Source organism: Cygnus olor, chromosome 2, assembly GCF_009769625.2.
Source record: "Cygnus olor isolate bCygOlo1 chromosome 2, bCygOlo1.pri.v2, whole genome shotgun sequence".
In the NCBI taxonomy this organism is placed as follows: domain Eukaryota; kingdom Metazoa; phylum Chordata; class Aves; order Anseriformes; family Anatidae; genus Cygnus; species Cygnus olor.
Genome location: NC_049170.1, coordinates 66,658,679 through 66,680,699, shown reverse-complemented (window position 1 = coordinate 66,680,699; position 22,021 = coordinate 66,658,679). Strand labels below are relative to the sequence as shown.

General features: G+C 36.3%; 1 protein-coding gene across 4 annotated transcripts in view; it reads right to left on the bottom strand.

Moving 5' to 3' along the window:
• The window catches only part of FBXL2 (F-box and leucine rich repeat protein 2), a 52,419-nt gene that overhangs the window by 14,537 nt on the left and 15,861 nt on the right, over nucleotides 1-22,021 (bottom strand). Inside the window, exons 3-9 of one of the 4 annotated variants that reach the window (XM_040546861.1) lie at nucleotides 13,259-13,313; nucleotides 11,699-11,773; nucleotides 8,178-8,272; nucleotides 5,079-5,147; nucleotides 4,900-4,995; nucleotides 4,457-4,583; nucleotides 4,187-4,261 (exon numbers count right to left, since the gene is read on the bottom strand). In XM_040546861.1, the coding sequence (XP_040402795.1) occupies nucleotides 4,187-4,261; nucleotides 4,457-4,583; nucleotides 4,900-4,995; nucleotides 5,079-5,147; nucleotides 8,178-8,272; nucleotides 11,699-11,773; nucleotides 13,259-13,313 (592 nt within the window). Of the gene's footprint in view, nucleotides 1-4,186; nucleotides 4,262-4,456; nucleotides 4,584-4,899; nucleotides 5,015-5,078; nucleotides 5,167-8,177; nucleotides 8,273-11,698; nucleotides 11,774-13,258; nucleotides 13,314-22,021 lie in introns of those variants that run through there. The other 3 variants (XM_040546862.1, XM_040546863.1, XM_040546864.1) reach the window with 3 other exon arrangements.

The window sequence follows — 22,021 nt, the reverse complement described above, 5'->3', positions numbered from 1 at the left end:
GTAGTTATCATCATGTCAAATGTCTTATTTCTTATACACTTGTAGAGTTCAGGTCTTTCTTTCCAATGACTCTGCAGGTAAGTTTATGAACAGTACAAAAGAGCTTAAAAATCTCAATGCAGGACAAGTAACTACCTATTTTACATTGGAGCTACAAGACCCAAGGGTAAAAATCCTTCACTTACGGTTTGATTCAAAGAACAAGGTTTTTCATTTGTCAAAAGTGTTCTGTACTAAATATTCTTAAAAAAAGTAACTCTCAGTTTGGGAGATGAATAAAAAAAATTCTCTCTGAAACAGATGCTGTAAGAAATAGCCCCAATGCAGCTGCACACAAAACAGCAACAGGAACTAGATTATTGGATGTGTGTGCAAATATTTATTTATATGTACTTTATTCTGGAAGGCGTTCTCCCCTCCTCCCACTCCTACTCCAAGAAATTTCTTTTTTCTGCTGAATGGACTGATCCTTCACAGTGAGATAAGCCTATTTTATTTCCTGAACTAGTATTACTCTTGCAACAGTAGCAAACCCTGCTAGCATCTTCCAAATTAAAGTACACATTCCTTTTATAAGTCACCCATCTGGGTATGCTAACACCACTATAGCATATTTCTGAGGCTAACCATTACCACAAACATTACATTTCATAGAAGAAAACAGGATGAGAAGTCATATTTCAGCACAAAGGGACATCACCTTATGATCCCCTCAAAACATCATTTTTTAATAGCAGTAGTTTGAATTTGCAAATTGTTCTATCACATAAAAATTATTCCACACAGAAAGCTACAAGTCCTGTCTTCTTTTTGTGGATCCATAAGGACTTGCTTTAACTATAGAAGCTAAGCTTTTATTAATAATATTTATTGTTATTAGAAGTCCAATGCCAATCAAGTGTTTTCTGGCTTTGACTCAAAATATGCTATTTTCTGGATTTTTTTTTTTTGTTTCCTTTGAGAGGGACTCATGACATCATTATTGGGAAAATGAACTATTTTATAGGTAGGGACTACATAAAACTCTATGCTGCTGCAGATGGGCAAAACCTTCAAGTAATATATAGAAATGTTCTTATTCTGAAATTACTTGTGGTTTCAATGCCTATATCCCTCTCAGGAAAGAAAAGTGGCCAAAAATGTCTACAAGCTTCTACACTCTAAAGATGGTTCCTTTCAGATGTGCAGTTTCCAGAAGTAGTATCAGTATTTGGAACAGAGAGCTTGTGGATGCCCCGTCCCTGGAGATGTTCAAGACCAAGTTGGACAAGGCCCTGGACAACCTGATCTAGGGGGTGGCAACCTTGCACATGGCAGGGGGCTTGGGACTAGACGATCTCTAAGGTCCCTTCCAACCCGAGCCGTTCTGTGATTCTGTGATGATCAGTGGACCACTTGGTGGGTAAGGAATTGTCAGGATGTTTGCACAGGAAGAGTTGCAGTCAATGGCTCAATGTCAAATGGCTCAAGTGGAGATCAATAACAAGTGATGTTCCTCAGCAGTTAGTAAGGGGACTGGAGCTGTTTAATATCTTTGTTGATGACATGGACTGTAGGATCGAGTGCACCCTCAGCAAATTTGCTGATGACACCAAGCTGTGTGGTGTGGTTGATGCACTTGGAGGGAAGGGATGACATCCAGAGGGACCTGGGCAGGCCTGAGAGGTGGGCCTGTGCGAACCTCATGAGGTTCAACAAGGCCAAGTGCAAGGTCCTGCTTCTGGATCAGGGCAATCCCAAGCACAAACACAAGCTGGGAAGAGAATGTATTGAGAGTGGCCTGAGGAGAAGGACCTGGGGGTGTTCACTGATGAGAAGCTGAACACAAGCCGGCAATGCGTGCTTGCAGCCCAGTAAGCCAATCATGTCCTGACCTGCATCAAAAGCAGCGTGGCCAGCAGGGCGAGGGAAGTGATTGTTCCCCTCTGCTCTGCTCTCATGAGACCCCACCTGGAGCACTGCATTCAGCTCTGGGACCCCCAGCACAAGAAGGACATAGATGTATTAGAATGAGTCCAGAGGAGGGCCATGAGGATGCTCAGAGGGCTGGGGCACCTCTCCTATGAAGAAAGGCTGAGGGAGTTTGGGTTGTTCAGCCTGGAGAAGAGAAGGCTCCAGGAAGACTTCCAGTGGCCTTCCAGCACCTAAAGGGGACCTGCAGGACAGCTGGGGATGGACTCTTTGACAGGGAGTGTAGTGATAGGACAAGGAGCAATGGCTTTAAACTTAAAAAGAGTAGATTTGGATTGGGTATTAGGAAGAAATTCTTTATTCAGAGAGTGGTGAGGCACTGGAAAAGGTTGCCCAGAGAAGCTGTGGATGCCCCATCCCTGGAAGTGTTTAAGGCCAGGTTGGATGGGGCTTTGGGCAACCTGCTCTGGTGGGAGGTATCCCTGCCTGTGGCAGGGGGGTTGGAATTTGATGCTCTTTAAGGTCCCTTCCAACCCAAACCTTTGATTCTATGATAAGTTAATTTCACAGCAACTAGAGCTGGCCTGTCATTTTAAAAAGACCATAAAACAGAGCCGCTAGAATTAAAGTGTGGATCATATGAAGCACATGGAGACTTGCTGTGTAAAAATCAATGCTAGCCCTTTGATCACAAAGAGCCTAAATGCTTCTGGAAATATGCTTCTAAGGCCAGCAAGTTCTCTAGTGAAACAGAGCTTCAAAGCACACACAACTAGGTAGTATGTACAAACTATCAAGTCAAACAATTCAAAGGGAAAAAACACTAACTTTTTTTTTTTGGAAGTTAATCCTACGTGACAACTAATATACTGGCCCAATGGAAAACTTCAGTACACTTCTATGCCAATGCCCCTTTTAGGTGGCAGAGATCATAACTGAGTATTATCAGACCTCGAGAGCCTTCTGCAAAAATACTCATAAAAGGCTGCAACCTGCTATATATCATTAGACCCTGGTAAAACACAACAGAAAAAGAAGCCATGAGGAGGAGGACAAAACGAAGAGTGAAAGGAAAGGAAATTATGGCCTACCTTTATTTTTGTAAGTGTGGTTCTGACCAAAAAGAAGGAAATTCTATTCATTTCCATTATCATTACATATACAACTGCAGTGCTAAAGTAGCTAGCTTGATTTTCCTTTTCTTTCGTTTTTTTCTGAGAAAGTTAAAGGTTTGAAACAAATTTCAGATTGAAAAATCTGAGAATTCTCTTTCCTTAGACGTGCCTCATGGAAGCTTAAGATTTGTATTCATACTGTTCCTAATTTTTCTTCAAAATTTAAGGTAACTTGTAATAATCCCTAATACTTCAAAATAAAACTTTTTTTTTTAGTCTATTAATTTAATCAAAAATTTCATCAAATCTTAAGAAAAAATGGTCCCATGCCACATTAATTGAGGAAACAGATTTCAATGTTTGAGCCCAAGCAGATTTTATGACACAATAAATTACCAATAAAACTGAAGAAATTTTTCCAAAAGCAAAAAAAAATAACATTTGAAGTTGTATGACTGAAAAACTGAAACTTTAATTTATTTCAAACTTTACTAAGGACTTACTAAGAATGACTTAAATACATTTCAAGCCTAAAAGATCTCTCCCACTCCTAAAAAGTCACATCAGGAACAACAACAACAAAAAAGCAGACATAAACCACAGCAAATTTAATTTTTGTGTATTCTCTAAGTAAAATTAAACAAACATGTATGATTCCCAGTCATTTCATTACAAATCAATGTATTCTTCCATTAATGCTAAAAAAACACGCCTTTCTGCTACTTAGATGGTTCTGAATCATCCTGTTATGATGCCATTGCATTTTAATCTCCATTATGTAGCCCACAATATGGCTTCTGCTCCATTAGAAACCTTAAAATTATGAACAGAGAAAAATGTTTGACCTTAATATATGGGAGAATATGAACTACATCTTTAAAACTGTATGTTTTAATACATACACAATTCATCTGAGTTGAATGAACACAGTTAATTGAAACTCTGGAGCTTGCTACAGTCAAAAGGTAGAATGAGGAAAAATAACCCAACACTCCAAATCTACATTCAGTTCACTTTAGATATCTATTCCACATAAAATTCTGCAAACTGCAGAGATGTACAATTTGAATTATTTAAGTATGCAACAACTAAATTCATTAGCATTTGAAGATGGTTTAAGATTCTTAGAGAATATATCTTTTGAAGTTTCAAATACTTACTGTGCAGGATTGCAAATTCAGGATTGCAAGTTCATGACAGTGATTTTGAATGTGTTTCAGGGCTTCATCTTCTAACTGTATTAGCAATTAAATTGGACATAGGAAAAGAAACAAGAAATTAAAAGCAAACCAAACTAGACAAATGAGTGTACACATCTTGTAATATTGAACAAAAGATTATAACAAAACCAATATTTTTTAATTCACGAAGATTTCAAAAAGCCAAAAGAAAAAATGTATTTCTAAAGGATCACCCAAGCAGTTATGTACCTGTGTGCAACCTCTAAGAAATAGTGCTTTTAGTCCACTACACCCTTTCACCAGTGCTTCAATACCATCCTTTGTAATCTGATCACACCAGGAAAGATTCAAATGTTCCAGATTTCTGCAACCCTCACTGGGAGAATTAAAAAAATACATAAAGTTAAATCCAGCCTTCAAATAGTCATAACAGTGGGAAACCCAAATTAAACACACTGTTAGAAGTTAGTGATAGCCAGTGGACTGTGCCAGGCCTCTACAGAAAAGTCATGAGAAAAGACCACACACAAACATCATTGTCCACACACAAGCAGTGCTAGATACAAGATACAGTCAGTGCTGATGCACAATATTAAGGTTCAGCACTGTGTTGTTTTTTTAAAAAAACTTTATTATATATTGAACAGCTCTTTAAATTCTTTTCTTTAATACAAAACACTATATCTTCTTACCTTAAACCTTTCAAAGAGCTGTTTGTGATGGCTACACAAGATGTCAGATCCAGATGTTTCAGCTTGGAACAGAATCTGCTAAGACTGTAACACGTACTGCAAAACAGCAGACACACTAAAAATACCTTCAGCTACTTCTTCCAAATTCCACCAACAAACAAACTCACTCTTTGACTTACCTGTCAGTGATTTTTGTGCACCCATTTAGATTTAAGTGTTCGATGTTTCTACAGTTCTGTGCAAAGGTCCTGAAACAGCAACAAAAAGCTAGAAAATCACTGTTATGTCTAGTGACTGAATTACTGTTATAATTTAGTCTAGAGTGCACTGTCCCCTAATGCCTTCCATCTCAGGGAAAAAGCTTGCTCTTCAACCCACAGAGTAAAACATCTGTTTCAGTGGCTGCTTTTTCATTTTGCTATTGCAAGTTCTGTCTTGAGTAACTCCGAAACCAAGTGCTCTTCCTCTCTCAAATACTGCTTGAGCAAGGTGTTTATTTCTGTCATTGAACAGAACTGATATGCTTCAAACACCTTAACTAAAATCATTAAGGGAATGAACACAAAGGTAGAAATATCACATCAGTTAAATACTAAGCATACTTAAGCTTCTGGGGAGAGTTTTCACACATCTCGTTACTGAAATTTCTGTAGGCCTTACTAAGGAGCTGACTCCCGTATCAAATGCAAATGCAGGAATGTAGCCTGCACAACACAGAATTGGGCCTTAAGTCATCTGGACTACTAAGGGAAAGCCCTGGCAGTTGCAAATTAGTTATTTATGATGTTAAAAAATTAAAATGCATCTGTATGCACTACTGGGTATGTACACTAAAGATGATTGGAGCTATTACACCACTAAAAGCCTGTATATATCATTATACTAATTACCCAGAAGAAATGCATCAACTTTCTTTTCATCTCTCCAGAGCAGTATTTACAGCTGCATTGCATTTCAGAGCACTGTTTTTATGCCCGTGTTTCCTCCAACTGCATGGATTTTATTGGCAGTGATGGAGGAAACATACAAAAACAGTTTTGTCTGGAGGCTTGCCTTGGTTAGCAGGTCCAACTACACACACAGCTGGCAACAACTTCCTGGCTCTCCAGTGTGGATTGAAAACAATGGAAAAAAAAAAAAACAGCAAGCAGTTATACTGGTGATAGTTTCCACGTGAATTCTCAAAACAGCTATTCCAAAATTCACGTAGTGGAGTGAGATTTACAATCGAGACTCTCTTCAAATCACTTGGAAATATGCTACACTCTGTAATAACTTGCGGGAACAGTAAACAGACTTTGAGATTCAACTGTGAGGCATGTCCCGACAGAGATGCCACAAACATTCAGTACTTACATTGCCAATATAACCTACTTTGATAACTACCTTTTTTTAAACTAAAGGTGGACGTAAAGGAAGGATAAAATGAGAAATTAGTATCAGCCCCAAAACTAATGGATCAGTGCAAAACTCCTGATAAGTAAAGTTGCTTTCAGAACAAATATCCCCAAATTAAAGCCATTTCTCATATTACTGTTTTGAAAGTCTTAAAGTTCAGGGCTTTATCAATCAGTGGGTAATTTCAGTATCATCTGATTACATTTCAGGGGTAAAGCATCATCTTTCCTAAAGTTTCTCAGGAAGTGCAGACTACCATCTGCACTAGTTAGTTATTATGGATGCACTTATGCGTACTGCTAGCAGTACGCATAGCTATTCTCCTCTTTGCATCAATGTACACAGGCTACATACTGAACAACTACAAAAATATCTCTTTACTAAATATATCGTTATTCAAAAATATTGTAACTCCTGACATCTTCCTCCTCTCACAAACCACTAATACCTGAACCCATTTGAAATTTTTGGTTCTGGCCACAACCCTCACTGCAGTCCCCTAGCCTTAGTGTTCTGAACAGCAGTCATGAGCCTACAGTGAATACAAAAATTGAATTAATGGGGAGGAAAACTGTTGCCTACCTGTCCTCTTTCCTCCAACACCCTTACTTCCTTCCCAACTACCTTCTTAGTTCCCACCTCTCTCAGTGCCTGCCTTCCCCACCTCCTCCACTTCAGCCATGACTTCCACTATTGAGGACACAGGGACCATCTGCACAAATGCTCTGGGAGCTTGGAGGATTTATGTGATTATTATTTTTATTTTAAATCTTAAAAAGGGCTCTTTTAGCAACACCTGAAACAAATCTGGAAAGACTAAGAAAAATGAAAAACAAATAATTTAGAATAGCTTAACATAATATTTCTATTTGTTTTTGTTTTTAACCAAATTTCTAGGGTGTTTGTTTGTTTAAGCCTTAAAACCTCTAAGGGAAAACATGTTCTGGCTTTTACTCATGAAAGTCAGATTACACACCAAAAATGCTCATTAATTTATTCTGGAGACAAATTAAATGAATGAGACTTGCTTGTAAATCTTAGAAAGAGCTAAAGGTCATGAGGCACTAACCTAATGCCCACGGCTGAACAAAAATCTTTGCGCTTGTACCTAGGTCAGACTGAACATCATCTAGCCCACTCTGCTGTGACAGTCAAAGTGTACTGACTGCAAGAAGTTATATTCTGAGCCTGCCTCCAAACATGCTTTGAGCCCTGTAGTATTTGTCATGTAGGGACCCTTCAGCTGCAGGTAAGATCTTTGGGTTTAAATAAGGAAAGAAACATCCACAGAGGAATCTGGATTAATCAATTTGCATATAGCAAAAGCTTACAGGGATTCAATGTATCTTGTGGGAACAAGTTGCACATTTCAATTTATAAGTATCTTAAAGGAGTCTGCTAAAAGGCTCCTGAGATGCTCCTGTTGCCTGTTTGCTCTTACATTACAGCAAGAGGAGAATCCCACACCTTTCCCAATTCTGTAGACACTAACTGCATCAGTCTTTACTATTCCTCCCCTTGCTACGGTCACCTCTTGTCCAAACAAAAAGATGAGCTATAAACTGACTATTAATCTTGATGAAATTATACTTAAAGTACAAGTCTGAAAACATTTAAAATGTTTGCAAGTTGAGAGAAAATTAATGAAGAAAAAAAAAAAAAACATTTCTCATTTCTTAATTTATTTTCCAGAAGTGAAAAATAAAAAGGTAGCTATATTTTGATCTCAAACTGATGGCTCGTTTGGTCATTGCTAAGGTACTTAAGCATCCTGTTTTGTTCATTAGACAGTACTTAGAAACCCAAAGAAATGTAAAAGTAATTGCTTTTGTTCTGGATATTAGGAAATAAGTGATGTCTCAATCTAGGACTTTACTTACTTTAAGGAAGAGTCTCCAACACCAAGACATCCTCTCAGACTAAGTTGTCTCAGGAACCCACCACACCTTTTCGACATATTTTCCACAACACGACCCTTAAACCAAATAAAAGGAAGATTTTGTTGAGTTTTATTCTGACTTAACATTCTAACCACATTAAAAAGGCTAGGACTGAAAATCAGTCCCAGTTAAATCCCACCAGAACTATACCTCTTTGAATTTCTTTTCCTACTTAAGAAAAAAAGGGTTACCTGATGAGAGAAGTGCTGTTCAACACAATTTTTAGATCTCTCTTCCTTTTTCAGTCTATGATACGTGGCCTGATTTTTGTCTCAGCAAAACCCTACCCATTAAAATTGCTAAAATGATCTTCAGGATCTGTCAGATTTGCAGGCAGTCTGAAGAACTGCCCAGAGGCAGAACAGGAGGCATCCTGTTCCTCAAGAACTACAGTTATTACTACAGCATACAAATTTAAATTATCCCTGAAGATGTGCTTAGGCTAGTATTTGAATCTGAACTATAGCCCCTTGTAAGTCCCATTTTACAGTCCCTGCTATAGGGATGATTACTTCTAAAACAAGAAGGTGTTGGACATCTGGTGGGAGCAGCCAATTCAACTCCAGAAGACTTGCAAGAGCCCACCTCCCAAGTCTTCAAAGTCAGATATATTTGAGAGTCTGCTCCTAACACCTGGAAATGCCCAGGGACGTCTCAGACTGTGGAACTTACTGACATTACACCTCCTTATTTGCCAAAAGTTGGAGCACAGTTTACAAACAAAACTTTCCACTTGACCTTGTGCTTGCTACAGAATGCTATTCATTCACACCCTGAAAGCATTTTGATATATAGGAGGAGTAAGCAGAATAGAATAGTACTTCTAGTGCTCCAAGCTAGCATTATGAAAAATGTTATTTCAACTATGATAAAAATATACACTTTTATTTCTTCATAGTAAAAACAGAATAATATATCAAAAAGCAGGTAAACACTGCAACAACTGACTACACATCACATTGTGTCTAATTTTAGGAAGACAAAGTAAAAAAATCAACACTGATCTTCTAACAAATAGGACAAATATATACCTAACTGCACCTTTTATTTTCTTCTCTCTTTTATTTTAAAGAAACAATACTCATAAATTACAGGGCAGTGCATTTTTTTTTTAATTTCCTCTCTATACGCAATGGCAGCAATTTTACTGAAACAGTAAAGCTTTTCTTGGATTTTGTTGTTCACCTGTTATATCAAAGTCCCAGCTAAAACTATGTGAAAATATCAGAGCTTATTTGTTAGTCTGTGAGTAACAGATTATCTCCTATCTCAAACATTTTTACTTCGAAACAAACTGAAGGCAACTATACACTTCATGAAATTACATACTTTTTAGAGCTTTCCTATCACTTAGAATTATTTCCCAGCAGAGGCTAAATACCTTTATTGTAAGGATAAAGTCTTCTCAATGAATTACATATAATGCAGATTCAATCTACATAGGGGAAAAAAGCCAAAACCTAATGCATTATTCAAAGAAAATGAAACAAATAATAAGATATATTTTTCCATACCCATTTATTACTTTAAGCATGTAAAAAAAAAACACCAAACCAGCATATTCAAAAAGACAACGTAAGTGCATTCAAATGTATTTAGCTGTTTGAATAATTCAATGTCACTCAAAATCCTGTTCTTCAGACTATCCCAGCTTATGCGTGGTGCCACATACCAACAAATTCTAAGGCACACGTAACTTCGAGATCTTTACACATCTTTGCAGTAGAAAAGAACATTTTTCCTTTATAGCATATACTTTTTTCTCAGTTTATTCAGTATCGTATAAGGTCTTGAATAGGAAAAATTTCACAACAAAACTGATTTTCCATTATCTGATAGTCTCAGATCAAGTACTGCTTGATGTTATGTGCAATATCATCAAATAGTGCAATATTGAGCTGAGCAAAAATTTGCCAAATAACAATTAGCAGCTTTTACCTGTATTAAATCTAGACAGAAAAAAAAAAAGCTAAAACAGCTTAAGGAAAAACCAAGCTCTTAGACACTGAATGTGAACACATTTCTCATCCAGAACTAATTTCTGTAGTACTCGTTCATTTAACTTGCACTTAGGAATAAATTTAACACATATATGTTACAAAAGTACTTAAATGCAATACACTGAAGTAATTGAATTGCTCAAAACCACAGTATCTCCTTATAGAAAAAGAGGACCATAACTTAATTTCATTCGTTCTCATTAACACCAGGCTACAAATACGTCTGAAAGGGCAACACCACTAGGAACAATGTAAGAAACTCTGCAAAAATGTAAAAGCCCAACACTGTTTCTAAATAAAGGAAAAGTTTCAGACACAAAAAAGGCTGACCAAGAGAATGGCCACAGATCTGGTGGGGTTTGTTTATTATTTTTTAGCAAATGAGAAACACCAGCTTTTTTAGAGGTAAGTGAAAAAAATGAAATTAGAGCTCCAAGACTTCTTTGACACATCCAGATATTTGAAGATGCCAAAATCTTTCACCTACCTCCACAAGATTCTTGTATTTAACATCAGCATAGCAGAGGAGTTGGCATTAAAATTTTAAGAGAACAGTGAGAAAATTTACTCTATGTTGCTGTAAAGCTTAAAGAACGGTTTGAACCACAGTTAGCAAAATATATCAAATGATCCCCATCTGGATTTTATTCATGCAACTAAGAAGCTTAACATGAAATCCAGAAGCAAATTAGTTATTGTATTCTAAATTTAATTTATATTATCAAACACAAATTATAAACTAGTCCGGTTACAATTAAGGACTTGTATTTTCCTATGGATTTTTGTCTTCATTTTCCAACGTCAAATTTTATTCTGTTATACACATCTATGATAGCATTAATACAGACATGTTTTTCTTATGAAACATAAGACTGCCGTAATCTTTTTGTTATATGCTGAAAAGGACTTTAATCCACATGTACATGCATTTTAGGCAAGGTTCAAGCCCTAGGAAACAAATGTTCATAAAGTGGTAATAATATATACAGCAAATCAAATCCAGGCCAAGCCAGCAGTAAGAAAAGTTGTTTAGCATTTTGTTGTTTCAGTCTCCAAGTTCTGGGGCCAAGTGTCCAGAGAGCATTCAGCACTAGATGGCACTCTCACAGAAACAAACAACAAAATTCCTCTAGGTTGTGAAAGTGACTCAGCATCTCAATCAGTTCAGAGGCACCGTTTACATCTTTGTTTTCTGGAAATGATCGGTTTTGAATTTACAGAGCCTTGTATGTATACAATATATGCAAATTATCTGATGCACTGCCAACAACCGAAACTCTAAAACTCATCCAGTGTAAAAAAGTCAAATACAGTGCTACCTTCCTATATGCTCCTTCTCTGTTTTAGTATCTCGAACTTTAACCTTTAAAATGTGAGAACTCAAGCACAGCCTATGGAATACTGAAAATGGGCTATGCTCTTAAACATCACCATAGGAATGAAATAAACAAAGACACTAACCTCTATATCTGTCTGAAAGTTAAAAAGGTCTATTCTTTGCCAATTGCTTCCATCCAGAGCTAAAACATTCCATGCCTGCAGAAAACAAATAGAGATCATATACCTCCACTGCCTGCTCCCTTCATTTTCGTCTCAGAAATTCAAATACAACAAACTCCGAAATACAGTAAAATAGACAATTTTAGGTAGCAGTTTTTAAAAAAACAAATGTAATTGTAGATATTAGTAATCCTAAAATATTAACTGGTTAAAACCAGGGCATTTGTAGAAATTAAACACAGATCTCCTAAAAGGATTACACTTCAGAGATTTGTCTTATGCCCATAAAACATGCATTAGAGGAAGAAATTAAATAAAATACATGAACATAGCAGGATTCAACGGTCAATTTTTAAAAAGAGCTTTTGTAAATTTGTCTAGTAAGTTATTCTTGCTAGATGCATATGGAGAGAAGTGACTGCACATGAGATTCCTTCCAATAAAACCACAGTTCCTTAACCTCACTAGTTACTATTCTGAGAGGAACAGAAACCTTTCAGAAAACTGCCGACTTTCCACTGTTAGAATCAGGCCTTTCCATGCGCTGAGTTACATTTACATGTTTGAGAATTTGTCTTTTACTACTGACGCAACAGATGATAGTTTTTTAAAGTAGAACAAAGTAAAAAAGTGAGAGAAACAAAAATATACTTAGAAATACTGAAAGAAAATCACATCCAACTGACAAGAGGTAGCTTTGAGAGAAAAATTTCTGCTTGTTTTATCACCTTGGTTTTCTTCTGATGTATTCAAGACTTTACCTGAAGGTTCTAACAAAGCCTGATGTTAGCTCACAAAACTTATTGAATTTGTGCACCAAGACGGTACGGGTATAGAAATGAAACAGTTACACACTTATATAATAAAACAACGAAACAAAAAAAATAAAATGGAGAAAAGCATGAAATTAGAAAGTTAATTCATGTTGTATAAGAATACGCCTCATTGTACACACTTCATGTAGGACTAGAATATTTTTCATTTTAATTAAAAAAAGACTAGCTAAATATAAAAGCTTACTTTGCACGCTTTCTCTATTATCTTCTGTGTGCCTTTTTCCTCTACTAGTAGTCCATTTATTTAACACCTTTTGTGCTTGACAAGCTAATGATGGATGAACTTCTTAGACACATGGTACACATTAACCGAACTACATGGAATTTTAAGCAGAATATGCATTTGAAAAATAGCGTTATATGGCCACATGCTTTATAAAAAGCAAATGCCATTATGCCAAAATGGGCTTAATCCTTTCTCCAGATATAGAGCATACACTACTGGGTATCTTTTCTATAGCCTTTAAACAGAAGTCTAACATAGCAACTAATTCCACATATCTGAATGCAAGAGTGGACCCACTGTTTATTTGTTTTAATAAACAATGGGGCTATATTTGATTTTTTTTTTTTTTTCCCTATTTTAGACAGGAAGGAGATTGCCTTAAAGCCCATGATTTGCAAGTAATTAAGAGAAAACTTTCCAAAGAACAACAACAAAAAGAAGCACAATAGAAAAACATACCTTGGAAACCTGTGCACATCGACACAAAGTAACTATGTCCAAGAAAGAAAAAATTCTAGAAAAAAAGGAAAGAATAACAACTAAAATATTTTATTATGAGTTCAGACTAACACATTAATTCACTGGTCTGTAGTTCTATGGAAATACAACCAGTTACACAACAAGCCAGCTAAATTAAATACAAGTGTTTCACTAAATTATTTTGCTTAGTGAGACTTAAGGAGTAATACCATGGCCATCTTCTCAAGATAGTCAACACCTACGTAGTAGAAAAACAGGTACTGCTACAGATAATCTATTTTACGACTCTCCCTCCTCGTTACCCAAATGTGTATGAATAACAAATTATTTTTTTCTTATTTTTAATTCAGAGAAACTGGTTTATAAACCTTTAATTGCGATGCTATTAAAGAAATAACTTACACAAATATATGTGAAGATTTTAGAGACTGGTGAAGTGTAAGAAATGGTAAATAACACACAGATAAATCCAAATTCGAGAAACTAAGCACAAACACAAAGCATGATAACCCATATTTCTAAAGGGGCATCACAATGACTACCAAGTCTATCACAGTCAGCATCTTTTTTTAATTTGCTCTAAAAGAAAGAATTACACTTCAAAATTTAGCATTACAATTCTGATCACTGAAACAATTCTTCAAGGATGGCGACTTTTCATAGTTTTCTAAACTAAATTTTTCACTGTCAAAATGAATTTTGCTAAATACCATTTACGAACAACAATGAAACCAGTTCAAAGAAAATTCTCAGGGAATAAAATATATTAACTTAATCATAAAATATAGATCCCATTCCAAAATCATTTTCTATTACAAACAATGAATAATATGAAATACATGAAAGATGTTCCTGCAGTTCATTTTTAAAGTATTACCTCTCACCAATGAACCTTTTCAGTTATCCAAACAATGAACAGTGATAATAATATTGTGTGTAACATGGCATTTTTAGCACTAAGGAGAAAACACAACCGGAAAGAGATGTTGAATTCTATAGGTAAAATTCTGATTACTATTTTCCAAGTGGAAACCTGAAGCTAGAGCTCTAAATGGATGCCTAAATCCTAAGGGTTGTGGTTTTTAGCTGTGGTAAGAGTAATGCAATGGAAGTTAATGGAAGTATTTATTAAACATTAAGGCCCTTCTGGACATTTATTATGATCAGTTATTAGTTTTCCAATATTTCATCAACATATGAAAATATTCTTTTTCACGGTACAATATTTCCCCCAAAAAATTATCTCAAAAGGCAAAAAAAAATTACAAAACAATGCAGATAACATTCGTTTTGATAGCATCTATTTTGTCATTTGAACATCCACTCTAAGGTCTGCTGCCCCCCTTAAGAAACTTAGCAGTGCTTTATACACAAACTGCACACTGCATGTGTTCAGCAAGATTGCTGGACTGTTCGGATGAGCAAAGAAAGCGCTCTCTCTTTTAAGAGCAGCATTTATCCCAGTGACCTGCCACGAACCCTCTCTGTTGTCACCTTTCCCCCCTTCCCAAGAGGGGAGCAGCAGAAGGTGAGGGAGGGGATATAACACTAGAGAGCTGTAAAAGCCGCCTGGCTTGTAGAAGCTTCCTTGTAATAACACTGTATGAGGGGAATCACAGGGTTATCTTAGATTTACAGAAGCCAAAGCATAAAAGACATGTTTCTAAATTATTTCTAATGAAGACATGAAGGATGGTGACAAACCATTTCATGACACAATATTCTTGCCTAAATGAAGTGTAGGACATGCTTTGGAAGTGATTCATCCAGTTCCACTGAAAGTAAGAAATAGCAGAAGGAATTCAAGACATTGAAGAAAAGCTATTTTCTATATTCCAACTACTGAGTTGTCTAGCAGTCTCTCTTCATGTTTGACTGTTTATTGCTGTTACGAAATTTATGTTGATGTATGATTTCCGCTGAAAAGGATTAAAACCAAATGCAGAACAGATGTATTTATTTTTGCTCCATTTTGTATGAAGTGACTTTTTAAAAAGTCAAAAACTGAAAGTGGTTATTTTATGTTAAAAGGAAAACTATTTTAATAAGTGTAAACATCCATGATGTTTTTAGACTTTTCGTTTTGTTCTAACGAAGAAACTGTCTTGAAAGGCAGCTCAAGCTGTCTCCATGAAAATAGATAACTTAAAATGAGATTAGGATGCATTCTAACATACCAAAATCAGTATCATTACTCAAATATTACCATAGGTACAAGATACCAGTAAATTCTTTTACAATTGCTAAGAGTTATTTTGCCAACTTGCTTGGAACTGTTTTTTCCATGCTCTTCTGTTTATTTACTCTCTGTAGTACAGTATTATGGGCAAACCGCTAAGACAATGGCTCCTCTACTTGCAGCCCCACAGAACTACTAGTAAATCCTTATCAGTCAGGGAAAATAGCCAGCAAGACACAAGACTAAGGTTTTAAGGCTTTAAAACCCAATCAAAGAACAGAGAAAGAGATGGCAACACTGACATTGTCTGGCACTTTGGCAGAGGGACTATGTCAGCAAACCCTTATAATTTTAAGAAGTGGAAAAAATTACCATGTAGGCCAGCTGATGGTTGTATAGCACATCTGTCCTCTATGACCATAACTACATAGATGGAAGTTAATGCAGCCAGCCACAGGATTAATTTCCACTTAGGTCTTTGGCACAATTTAGTACAGGGAAACTGGAAATGTATAGAACCACAGTAATGTTTAGGATAATCTGTACTAACTTCCCGTCCCAGGTTATTAATTTTTCCTTAGTTAGCCTGTACTGAGCCCATGAAGGACAATCTGCTTACTAATAATCAGAGTTCATCAAGACTTCTTGTCCCTAGGCACACACCAGTCTGGACACACATATGCCTCATGAGGTTGGTCTTGGAGATCTTTCAATGTTAACAGTACCAGAAGTATGCATGAGTGTCATGCCAAAGGCACAAAGAGTTGTACAAGCTCACAGTTCCTCAACTCCTTTAAGGTAAACTACTATTTGGCTAAAGCCTAAATTCCAGAAAATGATCTATTCTTGATTTGAAAGCCTTCAAGGGGTGGAAAATCACCACCTTCTCCGATAGTTTGTTCCACTGGTTAATCATGCTGTTATAATATTTGCCTTATTTCCAAGGTGAATGTCTGACTTTCAGGTTTATGCTTTCCTCTACTTTTCTTCACCAAATTAAAGAGTGCTTTAGCAGTTAGTACTACCTTCTCACAGAGTTTTAAATCCACTTATCATGTCATCTTTAATTCTTTTTACTTTAGCTCTTTAAATCTCATCTTCTGTGCACATTCTTCTTTCCCAGTATGCTTCTGCAAACGTAGATATCAGAAGCACACGCAGTGTTAAAAACCTTATTAGTACCAACAAAGCTGTACACAGCCAGGGACTTTAACAGCCTTTTTGACACAGCAACAGACAAGATACTTACAGTATCTTATACATTTCAGTCCAACATCCTCTTCAGGGATGACACATCCCAGGCTACAGCTCTTTGTGTGACATTCCCTAATCCATGCAAAAATTTATCTTGTAAAATGTAAAATTTATCTTGTTTGAATGTCCCTTTATTTAATATGTCATTCAGATGTCCTTGGGAGTGCTTTGTCTTCGCAGTAATTTACCACTGCATTTCTTTTAGAGTCATCTAGAACTCTTATCTCCAGAGACTTCTTAAAATGTGATTTCCATAACGTGGAATAGAAAACAAAAAGAAAAAAAATGCTATTTGGTCTACCTGCCAGTTGCTGCAACAACTGTTAAGCAACTCTGAATCCTTTTAAGATGAACCAATGTACTGTACAGTGCTACTTCTAAATCAAAAGTTCAAATGTTAAAGTCAAATGCCTGAGTAAATTCACGTAATTTGGGTCGGTAGAACCAACTGATTGTTTAACCTCAGACCGATATTGTCCAACCACTTTTTTTCCCACAAAAACACAACTGTTGGTTATATCTCTCTCTAAATTTTCTATCAAACATATATATAGTGAGTTTTTCCAGTGCATATTGAATAGGAGGCTGAGTTTTCTTGTATTCTTCCATATATTTTCATTTCCATATAGACTTCATTACTCCCACATGTTATGAACAGACGTGTTTTTCCAAACACAGAAATGACTGATGTCACTTCTATTATTTTGTTTCCCTCTCTGTGGAACCAGAAAAAGAAACAGCTATTTCTCAGAACCCCAACACTGCACGGAGCATCACCTACAGAATAAGAAACAAAACCATGCAAGAGTCAAACTGCTTCTCTCGTCTTTCTAAGGCCCTCGCCAACCTAATCACATAAGGAACAAGCTTTTGCAGTAACAACCTGATAATTACTCGTTTTAAGTATTTTGATACAATACTATATGGCCTGATTACAAGCAGGTAACAAAATACATACAGTAATGCATACACACATACTGTACTGTGACTTCCTGGAATTTTTGGCTTGGCAAACTCAACGTTGGTATCTGCCCAGTACGACAGAAATGCCTGAATTTCTAAAAACACTCAGCAACAAATTAAGATTTTTAAAACTGGTTTAAGAATGGAATGCTATTTCAAAACTTTTATTTTTCACATCTTTTCAATTCACAGTGCTGTTGTACACAAAGAATGATGTCAAAGTACACAGAAATATATAGCTGGATGGATGGAATATATGGATTCCCCCATCCCTAGAGGTGTTCAAGGCCAGGCTGGATGGGGATTTGGGCAACCTGTTCTAGCAGGAGGTGTCCCTGCCCACAGCAGGGGGGTTGGAATTAGATGGTCTTCAAGATCCCTTCTAACCCAACTCATTCTGTGATTCTACATTTCTATGAAATGAAAGTCAAAATAATAGATGAGAAATGCGTGACCTTTAAGAAGTCAAGTTAAAGACTTGAACACAAAACACGTATAGGAGGTATAGGGCAAAATCTCAACCCATGAAACAGTTTATCTAATGTCTTCCAAAAGGTCAGATACATGCTATAATCATTCAGCACCCTTACTTAGCTCTGCTTCACTCAAAATAGCTGGTGTGACCTAACGTTTTAGGGCAATCACCTCATTACATTGGTTATCCTGATTCACCTAAGAAAAATATGAGAATTTCAAGAAGAAAAAACAATAATGGTTATTAGAAAAAAATCTTATATAATATTAGCATCATTTTGTCTTCACTAATACTGGGAATCCCACTGCAGTGTTTCCAAAAGTGAAGCTAAAGTAGAACGTTTCACTATTTTTTTTGCTTTTTTTCCCTTTGCTATTTTTTCTTTTTCATCATCTTTCTCCCCTCCCAAGACCAAATACCTTTCCCAAATACCTTTCAAACTAAATGCCAAACCAAGTCCTGTGCTTTACCTAGAAATGAAGCAGTAGAGGACCTGCAGGCCAAGGGAGGAGAGCTAAGACAACTCCCAGCCATGCCACCTCTACTTCCTGCACCCCCAAATCAATCACGCCTTCCTAAAATTGGAATAGTTGCAGAGGAGGATGATCCATATTTCTAACCTTAAAAGCCTTATGAATTGTCCAGTTTAATCATTTCCTATAAGAGCTGGATGACCCACAAGGTTCTGCAGTTTCTAAAATTGAACATGCTGCAACTCATGACTCCCTAGTTTCATTAGCTAGATTTTTGTCAAAGTCTCAGCTATAGACTCCAGCTACAGCACTTTTATTTATTTTTTTTTTTTAAGGCATCAAACCAGGAGAAAGAATTCCATAAGGATCAAAAACACTCAGATTTTTTTTATTTTACAGAAAAGCATATGATAAATGAAAACGTAACTACTTTGGGGCAGACGGGAATCCCTGAAAGGGGATACAAACCAGGGAGGAACACCTCATGCACCCGTTACAAGCTGGGGCTGATCAAATGGGAAGCAGCTCTGCAGAAAAGGACCTGGGTTCCTACTGAACACCATGATGGATATGTCTCAAAGCAGAAGGCTTTGGGGGCAACTTATCAATGTGTATAAATATCTGATGGGAGCGAAGATAACACTCTTCTCAGTAGTGCCCAGTGACAGGAAAAGAGGCCATGGATACAAACTGAAATACAACAAATTCCACTTAAACAGAAGAAAAAACACCTTTATTTTTACTGTTAGCGTTGTCAAATACTGAACCAGATTGACTTGAGTGTTTATGGAGTCCCTATCCTTGGAGATAGTCAAAACTCAACAGGACAATGCCAAAAAAGAAGTCTGCTCTAGCTGACACTGCTTTCAGCAGCAGGTTGGACTAGATGACCTCCAGAGTTCACTTCCAACCTTAGCTAGTCAATTTTATGAATACAAAATTTATTTTTATGAAATGATTTTATGAAGTACAAATTTGGCGACTAGAACACATCTTACTAAGAGCAGTTAGCCTAATGATTATTTGAGTGGTTTAGCTGGCAGATCATAGTGCCAACCCAACCTGCTGGTCATTCCAATTCTTCCCATGAGAGAAGGTATTATACAATCAGGGCACCAAACAGCCAAAATCAAACATGCCCACTCTACATGCTGGTGGCTTGATAAAAATGTGGAAAAAAAACACAAACATGATGCTCTGGTGGTATGCAGCCCAGGAATATTCCATAAACCATAATTCTTACAGACATAAATGTTATGGAAACTTCAGTTAGTCTTTGGACTAGTATTTGGTACACTTGATCCAACCTGTAGCTCTGCTACTGGCTTGGAAAATAACTTTGAAAAACAGATTTCTCATCCTGATGCCTATGCCCGCATCAGGAAGACAGATATGAAAGCTCACCTCTACTGTAAATGCTTCATAAGTTACTGACAAAAACAAAAAAAAGCACAGTATAGGTGTTTGATATTGTTATTTAAACTCTCTAACATCACTACTGAACGAAATAAAAACAATGTTCTGTGCTTTTTTTGTTTGTTTGTTTTTGTGGTGTTTTTTTTTTTTTTTTTTGGTAGAGAGTTGGAGTATCCTTTGAATTGCCTTTGTGTTTTGCTGGCACTTTTAGCATGGGAATGAGAAAGGAAAAACAACCATTTTGGAGTGTGTGTGTGTGGGGAATTCCATATGAAAGGAATGGCTTCTTTATATCACTGATATTTCTGAACATTTGGCTTTGGTAATTTGTTAATCAAGAGACTGAGTTCAAATAAGGCTCCAGTTTCAAGGTAAAAGCAGCTCCAAATGGAATTAGGCCTTGATTAATTAAATAACAGATTCTAAAGAGAAGCTTAAAAGCATATAAAAACCACAAAATGAAACAAATGGTAATGCATGGATCTGAGACTTATGTAAGTTGCTGTTACATCATCTTTAGCTGTTATTCCTGCTTTAAATGCTTATTTACTTTTGTTTAAATGCTTATTTACTTTTGTTTGTTCCAGAATGACAAATCTTTTGTCACAGGTGTGTTTTTACTAAGAGATAATATCCGTCCTTGAAGTAGGTAATGCTGAAGCAGTCCATTTGTAAGAAAGCCCCAACTCTTCAAGCGGAAACATTAAACAAATCATTTCCTTTTCATAATTCCCAAATTTTACTCAGCACCTTGGCAAAAAAAAAAACAAAAAAAACAACTTCCATTCCCAAATCGCTCCTTCTGCATTAACAGCGTACAAATGCACTCATAGAATTTTCTGCTTGTGTTCTTACAGTCTCACTCACATTTTTAAAAGGAATTCCATTTGAAACATCTCTGCCCCAAACACTTAAGCTTATACTTGTTTGTTTATGAACAGAACCAAAACATTTAAACAATAAGTAGAGGATGGCAGCTACCTCCCCCAGTTACAAAAGGCCAAGCTTGCTTGACAACAACATAATCATTTTCACATGTTCAGCAAGCACCTCATACAAAGAATTCAGAAAACGCATACAGAATAACCAAGTCATAAGTCAAAGAACTGAAAAATATAAGCTTGCATCTGGAACTGATCTTAGTTGGTAACAATTTCATAAGCAAACAGTACGCGTATATTGAAGACAAAAAAACCTGTCGTTTGAAGCATGACTCATTTTCCCCACTTCATTTGTATAATTAAATACTGCAACATTTCACCTTGAGTAGCAAAGACTGCTGTTTAGTATTTAATAATTTCAGGAAAACATTTCAATTTTATAATGCACATACAATCGTTTATTTTGATTTTAGACCACATTTTGCCTTTCTGGCATACTACAATAGAGGACTTCAAGCAATTACAATATAGCTATTTAGAATCACAAACAACCAAATTGATACATCAACTGTATTCATACAGATTATTAATCTAATTGATTGTATAGGAGTTGCTTATGAAAGTAAAACATATTTCCTTTAATTTCAGGATGTAAACACAAATCTATGGTTTCTGTAAAGGGAAGTCTAATCATGCCTTCTGCACATAGCTTTCATTGAGCAAAGTAAGTTCTGTGATTTCGCATGCCTGAAATACATCTAGGCAAGGAATTAGTGCAGAGCAGCTGCAATACTCCAAGCTTATGTTAATTTCCCAATATAGAAAACTCCTCTATATAAAGATATGGGCAATATATTCATTAACCAGAAGCATGGAGACTAACACTGATAGGAAACAAACAAGAACAATGAGACTGATAACAGCATAACATCAAAACTAGACTCTTGTCTGCAGTCATATACCCATTTCCAGTGGTCCTTAACTCCAAAGAAGTGATTAGAAAACCAACCAAACAGGCGATTAGAACAAATCACAGGCACATGTCATGGACCAGATAAAGCTTCTGGAAAGTGATTAGATATTTTCATTTTCAGCCAATGG